This window comes from Artibeus jamaicensis, unplaced genomic scaffold, assembly GCF_021234435.1.
Source record: "Artibeus jamaicensis isolate MK-2021 breed Jamaican fruit bat unplaced genomic scaffold, CSHL_Jam_final contig_484, whole genome shotgun sequence".
Taxonomy (NCBI): Eukaryota; Metazoa; Chordata; class Mammalia; order Chiroptera; family Phyllostomidae; genus Artibeus; species Artibeus jamaicensis.
In genome coordinates, this window is record NW_026521859.1 from 11,525,729 (window position 1) to 11,537,064 (window position 11,336).

The following is an 11,336-nucleotide window of genomic DNA, read 5'->3' on the forward strand; positions in this document are numbered from 1 at the left end:
CAACTCAGGATATTTTATCAAGGCAGTGGGCACATCTTTACTAAACAAAAGCCTGTTAAGGAGTTTTCAGAAAGAGGGGCATGGACAGAGATTCCCCCCCTCTCCTAGAAGCTTCTCCGAAAAAGGCCAGGACCCCTGGGGTGGAGGAGACCATCACAAGTGGCAAAACTGCTGGCAGGTTGGGCATATTTTAAATTAATCCGGTTATCAATTAGTTTAACCTGCAGAAGTAACCAACCAGAAAGAATGACCTGCTCTTTGTTGCTGGAACTGTAAGGCCAACAGCATCCCTTCCCTCGCTCCCTCCCACCCTCCTTTTTTTCTTAAGGCTGCAAGACAACTGTTTTCTTGGTGATTTGTCTTCTTTTCAGGTGGCTGGAAATGAACTTGGGACCTCAAATGCCATCCTAGCACATCACCTGCTGGCCTGAAGGGGTCCCTCTCTCTCTTCTCCCAACCAGGAAACAGCTCAGCTCTGGTTTTTAATAGATGAGCTAAACAGAATCAGAACACCAAAGTGTCACCTTGCACCCCTCCATGCTGGAATCTGAGAACTTCAGGGGCAGAAGGACGAACATGGCAGGGTGGCCCAAAGCAGTCAACAGCTCCACTGAAGAGAGAAAGACCAGGCACAAAAAAGGTTACATCCCCCAGAATGTCAGAGGTCATTGTCCAACCCCTTCTGAAACCTCTGAGAAGTCAAAGCCTTTTCCTCAGGTCAGAATCGAAGGGGAAACCTACATCCATCGTACCCTTACTGCATGCCAGGGTTCCTACCACCAAACACGAGCGCTTCTATCCATACAAAAGCAGTAAGAGACGGCAAACTAGGCAAGCTATTAACCACAGCCGGGATGACTCTACACCCACCACCCGTGTGGTCTCCAGCACGGCGTCACCCAGTGTACAGCTCCCAGCAGGCACACTGGTCTGGAATGTGGCAGCACACCTGCAAGCTGGGGCCTGTAACTGCCCGTGACCTTCTAGAAGCACCAGGCAGAAGATTCCAAGAACCCACTGGTTCATGCCCACGCAAATCTCAGGGATTGGGGCAAAGTGTTCCGGACTTCCAGATCATACACAATCTGGTTGTAATTCTAAAAACGTTAAGAGGTATTCAAACCTCAGGATGGGCCACTGAAAACCTTAACCTGACTGTTTTTTTTTAACTAAAACAGGGAGAAAAATTGGCTGTGGCCCTGAAGACAAATGTTACTGATACACTCCTCATGCAGGACAAAAAAGGTCATCCCACCCTCTGACTTAGCAGGACTGTTCCTAAACCCACCTAGAGAGTTATCTCACCTGCAAAGCCCACTCGCCAAAGATCTCCCAGTTCCAAGACATGTGCACGAGACATCTCATAGCTTCTGGTGAGGACATGCACACAGGGACACACGAGAACGGGAGCCAACTCTGTGATCGGCTCTGCAGTCCTGACTGGGTCATATCCTGTGGCCTCAGCTTCTTTACCTGACAAATGCCTATTACCGCCCCCCCCCCAAAAAAAACCCAGCACCCTCATCCTGCCACCCTCAGACCCTTGTTGATAGGATCCAATGTCAGTGTGAGTGAAAGCATCCTGTACGCTGCGGAGCTGGGCAGAGCAGTCGGTTACTGCGGGAGGCTCGCCCAAAGCACACCCACTCCCTCCGGCCCGACTTGAAGCCTCCCTTCAGTTGTTCTCCCTTCTGTGCAAAAGAAAAAAAAGTTCATCCAGGCCCAGGCCCCCAAATACCTGAGGACTAACCAGGTAAGTATTTCTGTCTTCTCTTACTCAGATAAAAACTCTTTTCTCTCTCTCTTAAGACCTCCCTCTCAAACCTCCCCCAAATTTACTCAAACCTTTCCGTTCCCCTTTGCGCCCAGGGAATTACACCCACAGCACCAGTTGATCGAGTCTCAACACATCTGTACCCACGCACTAGAGATTCCCGAATAAAATGCTCCCCCCAAAACCCAGGGCAAGGAGGAGAGCCTGTGAGTGTGGCAGAAACACAGCTAGAGGGTGCATATGGCATCACTCGGTCAGGTCGGTCTCAGAGGTCACCACGGTAAAGGGTCCTCCAAGGTCTTCTGCCCTCAAGTTGAAGCCCAAGTGGCAGGTAGGACTTGCCCAGCAAGCAGACTGGGGCCACTGTGGGAGGTAGGGAGGGTCCATGTCTCCCGACTCCTGGTGGTGGTCCTTCAGTGCCTCCTCAGGCTAAGAGGGAAGTACACCTGCAGGGTACCCGGAACAAGAGCCCATCAGGACCGAGACCCCATCTTTGTGACTCAAGTAATGCCACTTCTCCTACAGGGCTTCCTGTAAATCAGGAATGCCCACCCACTTTATGTGGGGCCACAGAAGGTCCCCTGGCGGAGAGACAAGACTGAAGCTCCTTATTAAGTGTGAAGTCAACGCAGAGCGGCCTGGCCCCTCTTCCCTGAAGACTCAGCTGGCCGTCTCTATCAATTATCGCAGAGGCTAAAAGCCTGCATCTGCAAGGCAGCAAAACCCTCTGGCAGGGAGAGGAGCCCAGAGTCAGGCCGAGACCTCAGCAGCCAAAGACACGTACCATGGAGCAGGTGCAGCCTGGGCCCCAGCCACCCAGGCTTCTTCCTACTGTCTGAGCAGGAGTGCTGCCCCCCCCATCCCCCTCCCCCTGCCACAGGAGGCAGAACAGTAGAGAAAAGGGTTCACCCGAAATATATTACCAGAAATCACCAAAATCATTTTGACCCATCAACTGGGAAGCAAGGAGCCACGGACTACAAGGCCCTCATTCCAACGGGACAGCCATGCACATCTAGGCCACGCACTGCTCCGGACGCCAGGCCAGTCCAAATACTGTCTGCACGTGCTCCACAGGCCGAAGCCCCATGTCCCGGTGTGGGCTGCATTCACTTGGAGCAAGGGTGCCTGTGACTACTTTGCACAAAGGCACTGTATGAGCTAGCTGCCGGGACACCTCTGCGGTCCCCGAAGAAGACGAGCATTCTCCTCACTGCCCACCACCCCAAGAAGCGGACAAAGGAGAACCAGTGTATGCTACTGCCCACGCTGACCACCTTGGCCACCCATAGGGAGACCACACGGCACCTCAGGAACCTCCCATGGCGCTCATAGAAGCCCCCACAAGTTACACAGAGTGAATGACTGGGGAAGCCCCCACAGCCACCCTGCAATGACAGGAGCCCCTCCCTCAGGTAATGTAAAAGTCTGCCTCGGCTGCAAGAAGCACAGTTTGTGACCCGTTCCCTAAAAGAAGGTCAGCACGCCAGGGAGATGGTGGCCCTGCGCCAGCACCGACCACCCTGGGGAGACGCTGCTGTTGGGACAGAGGGAGGAAGAATTCCCACCAGGAAACGCACAGCGGCTGTGCCTACGTTTCTGAGCTGCCGTTAGAATATACTGAGACCCATTTAGAACATCTGTGCTTTCGAATGAGGAAACCGTTTCTAAAGCTGCCAGTCAAGAGCGACCTATTGAGCCCCTGCAAACCATTCTAGAGACTGACTGGGGAGAAAACGGATACGAAGGGTCAGGGCAATCTCTGGGAAAGACATCAGGGCTGGCCAGAGAGGCTGCTTCCTATGTTAGCAACCATCTCCACAACCCAGAGCACCAGGGGGCGAGGCAGGGATCGGCATCATTTGCATTTTGCAGATGAGGAAACTGAGGTTGGGAAAGTTTAATGAGGCAGCTCAGGATGGTGTGGCTGGCAGCAACTGAGCCAGGACCAGAGCACAGGAGAGCAGCCGTCACACAGTTACAGGCGTCACCTCTCCTCTGTCGTGCAGGGATGGTTGTGATAACAGAAAAGAACCGCCCAGGCTGGCAGACTCCTGGTCCGACGCCTGGGCGCAGCCTGCAGCCAATCTCTCCCCTCGCCAAAGCACTCCCCATTCGCTCCTGCGGCGTGGACGTACTGTCTTACATCCTGGACTGTTCTTCTATCTTATTCAGCACTTTTCCACATCGTGTCTTTCGTTCTATCATCTGACTCACATCTCTCCATCTTGTCTCCTTCCTGCCTCCCACCCAACCTGAGACATCTTCACCCAGAGAACCTCCAACACTTTCTTTCCACTGACTGGCTGGTTCCTAAGCCCCTTCGTCTTAATACTGACTCCCCCTCACCACCACAGACTGACACGTTCTTACCGCCACTTCAGACTGACAAACTCTCCTTAGGGCCACCCCCTGCTTCTCAAACTTGAGTGAAGGTAAGAATCTCCCAGGAAACTCTTTTAAAATGCTGTTTCTTTTGAGGATTAAACTATCTATGTAACTGGGTTGGCTACTCAAAGAATATAATATACTCTAACAATTAAGAAACTAAAATAACATTTTAGTTTCTCCCCCTATGGTTCTTCTGGGCAGGTCTGCAGGAAGGCCCAGGCAACCCCAATTTTAACCAGTACCTATGGTTAGCTGCCCGCCACTATATTCCTGGATGGTCTGGACCACATTTTTGAGAAATCTACACCTTAACATGCAAGTCATCCCTCCTGCCCCACAACTCAGGACCCAGTTTTCAGAACTTGCACACACACACCTAAAACAGCGAGCGCGCATCCTGCTCATCGTGCAGGGTCCAGGCTCCTGGCAGGAACCTGGATCTTCAGAAGCCCGGGCAGGCTCCACTCCACTCACTGTGCACTCATTCAGTGTTAATGCGCCCAGGGACACAAGAGCCAGGAGAACCCAAACCAAGCGGTAAGAGGGGAAAGGCCCTGCGTAGGTCTGCCCTTCCAACAAGGCTTCCTCCCTGCCCCACTGCTGGTGGGAGGGAAACGGTCCACACGCAGAGAAGAAAGGGGATGGAAAAAGTGACATACTACAGAGCGCTTCCTCACCGCCGATTAGCTGCAGCAGCTCCCGCGCCAGCTCCACCAAAGCGCCAGGGGGCCAAGTGCGCGCCCAGCGGTGAACTCAAAGAACCCCAAGACACCATGGCAGAACTTCCACCACCTCAAAGAAAAGGACCAGGCAGTGGGGGGCTGGAGCGGGGAGTGAGGAAAGAGGCACGCTGGCAGCTGGAGGACAAGGCTGGAGCCTGTGCCAGCAGCTATGGCCCCGAGCCCGTAACCCCGCCATGTGGCTCTGCCAGGGGTAGTGCCAGGGGCACAGTAGCAAGGAGGCATGCTACTGGGGCCAGCAGAGCAGAGGGGGGCCAAGGGACGCAGGCCAGGGATACCCAACCCTGTTTAATGACCCTTTCTTCCATTTGGAAAACATAGGAGGCTGAATCCCTGGCCCCGAACTGCTGTTGGCTCAAAAATTAGAGCCTGAACCGGCCAACCTCCATCCCAGATGAATCTCACAGAAGCTATAACTGGCTTGAACACAAACTCACACAAACCCCTTCCCTCCAAAATATGAAATACTCTGAAGACTTAACAACACGACTATCAAAGCCCAGCAAAGACGTCACCTCCCTTTAGGAACCAAATACATTCCTGAAAAGTCATCCGCTGACCAAATTTCTGCCTAACAGATCCAGTTTCTCCACTATAAAATGAGACACACTCCTGTGAGAAAAGCTGGGACTCCAAGAGGAACAGGACATCACATTTATGGTGCAACCCTTCTGGAGTCATACATGTAATGGGAAAATTCCTGACAAAATCTAATTTAAATTCAAGCCAAAGTGAAACGGGTTTTTTTTTTAAGATTTTTATTTAGTTAGTTTTAGAGAGAGGAAAAAGGAGGGATAAAGAGAGGGAGAGAAACATCAATGTGTGAAAGATTCATCGATAGGCTGCCTCTCTCACGCCCCCTACTGCAGACCTGGCCCACAACCCAGGCATGTGCCCTGACTGGGAATCAAACCCAAGACCCTATGGTTCACTGGCTGGCACTCAATCCACTGAGCCACACCAGCCAGGGCCAAAGTGAGAGTTTTTTTTTAATACAAACATCACACTGAAGAGTATGCACATGAAATAATAGTCATGTGAGCCCTGGCTGGTGTGGCTCAGTGGATTGAGCGCAGGCCCACAAACCAAAAGGTCTCTGGTTGGATTCCCAGTCACGGCACATGTCTGGATTGCAGCTGGGTCCTCGGTTGGAGGGCATGTGAGAGGCAACCAATTGATGTATCTCTAACACATCATTATTTCTCCCCCTCTCTTTCTCCCCCTTCCTCTCTCTCTAAAAATAAATAAAACCTTTTTTAAAAAAAGGAAGTTATTTGAGGTAAGTCTCCAAATACTGTGCAAAATCTAGGGCCCCTAATCTGCCCTGTGGTAACAGGAGTTTCTGTATAAGGAGAGATGCCTAGAGCGGGACTCCTGCAACTCTGGGGTGCAGTCAGCCGGGGTGCAGTCAGCCGGGGAGCTTGTTGAAATGCAGCCTGCATTCTGATCCATGCTCCCAGGGAATGCTGATGCCACTTGTCTTTGGACCTGATTTTGAGGGGCAAAATTATAGATAATCAAGGCCCAGTTCATGGTTGTTAAGCTGTGGCCTTTCCAAGCAGGTCGGCTCCATGTGTAGAGGTGGTTGCCCATGCCCAGGAACGCTGGGGAAAAGCCAGAAGCCACATCAAAACTCAGAAAGCACCACGAAGAACAGACAGCCCAGAAACGGGGGAGGAAGAGCGTGTCCCTTGTGTGGGTCGTGGCAGAGCAGGCACAAAGAGACCCAGGCCACCCCAACCTAGAGAGGCTGGAAAGGGTACAGAAGACCCCCCGCAGTGCTTAGGAAGCAAAGGGGCTGTGTACCTTTGCTCTTGATTACTCTGCCCTCTACTCAGAAGGTTCACTGACCTTCTTAAGAAAACTAGCTAGATAAAGATCCATTGCAAATAAGATACTGGGCCTGACCAAATAGTTCAGTTGATGAGAGTATCATCCTGATACACCAAGGTTGCAGGTTCAGTCCCCGGTCAGGGCACATACAAGAATCAACCAATGAATGCATAAATAAGTGGAACAACAAATCGATGTTTGTTGTATTTCTCTCTAAAACCAAGAAATAAAAAAGTTTTTAAAATAAGATACTGTGCTGAATTCTAAAAGAGGAGCCCTTCAGTAAATTAAAACCCAACTGGGGCAAAAATATGGAAGACGTCCTAAGAGTCCAAAAGTTCTCAGGTACCCGCTTTCTCTCAGGAGAGAGAGGACAGCTGGGGGAGGATGTGGAGGTGAAGCCAAAAGAGAGATGGGGAGGCCGTCCGTGACGAGGGCGGCCAGAGGGGGAAAAGGGGTCTGGGAAACCATGTGGGTTTTAGGCAATGGGAAGGAGACTAGTTGGGCTGGAATGGAGGGTTCCAGTAGGTGAAAAAGCGTTTATTGTTGGGGGTGACTATAAAGATGGAAAGGTATGTTGGAAGCACACCACAGGAGAGGAAGAACAAGAAAAGAGCCCTTTATATATTTCATTACATTTAATCCTCAGCCTAACTCCAGGAAGTAAGTCCCTATACAGAGAAGACCAACTGTGAGGTCAAGAAACTGGCCACAGGGCCTGTCAGAGCTGGAGTTGCCGCTCTGCCAACTCTTCCTCTCCACAGCCCGAGCTCTCTCCACCACTCGGCCATGCGCAGAGATTACCCGGGCCCTCCCACTATAGTTCCAACATCCAGGAAAGCCCATCACTGATAAAAGCAATTCCTAAACCTGAATTACAGGCTGCAGAGCCTTGAGGAGTCTACAGAGCAGCCTCACTCAGAACATGACAACTTTATTTCCCCAAAGAAACAAAGAGCCTGGAGGAAGGAGGGGTGACCACAACTGACCGATGGCGCAGCTGGAACTCAGAATCCCAGGTTCAAACATCAAGCCTCTCATCCTCCCCCGCTATATAATGGCAAGGGGGGATCTCAAAGTTTGGAAAGTTACTCAGCCATTAACAGCATCGTTACCCAAACTTCAAAATGCTCTAATCCATAAAATTAGCCAGCCTAGGTCCCTTGGTCCCTTACTCCAACCTTATTAACAGCAGGGTCACACTGTAACTTCAGTTAACTATGCAAACAATGACATGGAAAAATCTACTGTAATCTATTTAAGAATCATTGCCCCCTGAAGTCATGCAGCCTGGATGGATTGAGTCCCCAGATGTCACTAAAAGACAGAAGGCGCCTCAGCCTTGACTGAAATTGTTTACAGCACATGGACAGGTTCCACACCAAGGCACATTTGGTGGAACTGATTTAAGGCTCTCGTTAAAATGTTCCTTTGTTGAGCACAAGACATCTCCCCACCCCCAGAGGGGATTCCAGACCTCCAGTCCCAAACCCTCAGCCTGCCCTAAATTCCCACACAGAAGACCCCTCCATTAAACACCAATCACCTGATTAACAAAGATGAACATTAGAGTCCTCTTATCAAGGAAGAATTTAGTATTTGTTAAACAAGAGCCCTGACTCCAACAGAATCTCCCCTTGATTCCAGAACTTCAAACATCAGCAGTGGAGGCAGCCATATCTGGCAACTCGCACACCAAAACCCAAACAGCTGGCCGACCTAGGAAGCCTGCGAACACAGGCTGCTGGCCCATATGGCTGGGCCCCTGATCCTGGCTGCACAAAAAAAAACTTCCATACTTCCTCTGGGAGCAGATGTGGGTTCTGCCAGGAGCAATAACCACCCTACACATCACAAGGAACATGGGGCAGCTCCAGAAACACCTCCTACAAATCCCTGGAGCCTGTTCTTACCTCTCGGTCCTCGGTTGTAATTATCTCTCTTTTTACAACTAGAGGTGGGGGAAATGTTGATTCCATCCGCACCAAAACCCCTCAACAGCTGGCAGGCCAGGAAGATGTCAGGAAAAGCAATTCTCTACTCCCACCCTCCCCATGGCCTCTCTTCGAAAGAGGAAAGCGATAAGCTAGTACCCCGTCCCCAGAGCAGAGTTCCCCAGGGAGGGCGGCTGCCATAATCACCAAAGATTTCAGGGGGGTTTTTTGGAGGGACAAAGATAGGGGCGATATTTCCAGTCCAGGTTGTTGCAGGTAGCTTGGTGCTCTCCTGTAAAGCACTTCAACACCTTAGTGGTGACTCTCAGGTGTGAGGAAGACAGGAAATAAAGGCGGGAAGGGGGGGATGTCGGGGTCCAGTCCCTCCTAAAGATATGCGCCACACCCTCATCAAAATGCTGAGACCCTTAAAGAAGACAGAATGAACTCTTTTTGCCTTACTGGCCCACAGAAAGTGAGATTTGCTTTCCTCGGTGAGGAGACACAGGATGGAAAGCCAGGAAAAAGCAGAACAAACCCCGTCCGCACCTTTGCAGGCCGGCCATGCCCGATTTTGGCAGCGGCCTTCACACATTAGTCACCGCGACAGCCTGGGACTCCGCTCCCCAGATTCAACCCTGGTTAGGAGTGGGATCGGGCCCAGGGACTACAGTAGATGGGGCGGCCCCTAATTCTTCCCTTCTTCCGCCCTCGCCAGCAGGGCCATCAGGGGTCCCAGCTTGGCCCCGGAACTTGGAGGAGGGAAGCAGGGAGCGTCGGGCCGGCGTAGGTAACAAAGCTAGAGCTTGCCGCAGGTCGGTTTAGCAGCCGGCCCCAGGCCAGCCTCCCTCACCTGGGTTGAGGCCGCCCGGGGACTCCATCTCCCCCACGGACAGCCACTTCACTACACCCTCCCCCAAGTGGGGGGTAGTTGTTTTCCTCTCGGGGGGGAAAAAAAACAAAACTCCCCACCAGGGCTCGTGCGCCGGCAACTCCCGAACAAAACTCTCACTCAGGCTAGGGAAACTCTGTGGAGGCTGGAAAAGCGACTGTGATCGCGAGCGTGGGTGGCAGAGAGTCCCGACCGACAGACCGAGTCCGCTGAGGACTTGGCCACCACCCAGCCGCCAGAACCTTGCACTCTCCGCCAGCCTTTCCACCACTCCGGCGTATCTTCTCCGCTCCAGCCTCCCAAACCCACTTCCCGGGTGACCCCTTGTGCCAGCGGGGCTCCCGCGCTCCCCGAGCTTCGCTCCCCCAGCTCGCCGGGACTCACCGCCTAGCAGCGGCAGCAGCAGGACGCTGAGCAGGGGCAGCCGGTGGGGGCTGCTCCAGGCTCCCCGCACAGCTCTCATCACTGCGGGCTCTCGGAAGGCGGCGGGCGGGCGCACGGCGGACGCGTATACTGCGCTCCGCGGCTGGCCCAGGAGGCCGGGCGCACCGGAGCGCGAGTGCCCCTGCAGCAGCCGAAGCCCCTGCAGCAGCCTAAGCCCGAGGCGTCCCCAGCCGGAGCCGCGCGCGCTCCGTACCTCGGAGTACTCGCGCGCCGCCGCCGCCGCCGCCAAGCCCCGCCCCGCGACGCCCCCTCCCCGCCGGCCAGCGCGGCGCCCCGCCCCCTAGACGCCCCCTCCCCGCCGGGGCAGGGAGGAGCTAGAAGTTGGGGGAGGGGTCTTCAGATGGATCTGGGACTAAGTGGGGCCCCTGGGAGTTCGAGTGACCTGATCGAGATAGAGGGAGGTAAGCTGTGCCTACCGCCTAATCTTGAGGGAGTCAGGGGAACAAAAATGACTTGTGATTCCATGGGCCCTGGGGAAGATGGTCAGTTCTGGGCCTTCCTGAGGACTCTGACCAACAATTGCCCCAAGGTCTCTGGGTGGGAGGGGAGTTTGCCACCTGAAATCCCGAGGGAGACTAGAACAGAAGGCTGTCTTCAGTGTCCCCCAAGCAAGGTAACCTGGAGATACCGTGTAGCCCCAGGAGAGATGTGGCCCGGAGAAGCGAGGCACCGGTGCATGGCTGAGGTCTGGTTTGGGTCTAGACCAATCTGAACCCAAACGTACAAAAGGACTGGGCTGGGAACACCAGGCTGAAGGCTGTTAAACTGACGAATTCATCCCAAGTCCATCTCCAGGCAGTCTGGGCTGTGTCAGGGCATGGCCAAGTCTCCAGCTGTGGGGAGGCCCAGCAGAGCCCTTGCTCCAGGCACCCCCCACCCCCAGCGCCACCACCCCCACATTCTTTCTTTGTTGTGAAAGCAGCAAGGGGTGTAGGAGGTGGGTCAGGAGGAGTCAAGCTTTAAAAGATGGGCCCCAGCTGCTGCTCAGGCCTCCAGGATATGCTGAGAGGGGATGGATCCTGCTTAGACCTCCCTTCCCGCAAGCAGCTGGGAGGAGGAGGGGCAGCCACAGAGGGCCTCAGCCCCCAGAGCAGTGGCGCCAGGACTCCAGGGTCCTGCCACATGGCCACCACATGTCCCTGACAACCCAGTCCACAGCACCTTCTTGGGTTGTGGGCCTCCTCCCCCATCCCCCAGATGCCCTCCTGCAGGCCCTGCTGGAGAGGATACAAACAGGGGAAGGAAAAGGGGGATCCAAGTATCAGCACTCCTGTTGCCACATCCATCACTGCCCCTCACCCTTCTGTGAAGGACCCCCATAAAGCCCT

General features: G+C 53.6%; 1 protein-coding gene across 1 annotated transcript in view; it reads right to left on the reverse strand.

Annotated features, from left to right (window-relative positions):
* Positions 1-10,213, reverse strand: part of PTK7 (protein tyrosine kinase 7 (inactive)) — a 63,427-nt gene extending 53,214 nt beyond the window's left edge. The window contains exon 1 of the mRNA XM_037154375.2: positions 9,949-10,213. Coding sequence (XP_037010270.2) covers positions 9,949-10,027 — 79 coding nt within the window. The 5' untranslated portion in view covers positions 10,028-10,213. The remainder of the gene's footprint in view (positions 1-9,948) is intronic.
* Positions 10,214-11,336: the final 1,123 nt, after the last annotated feature.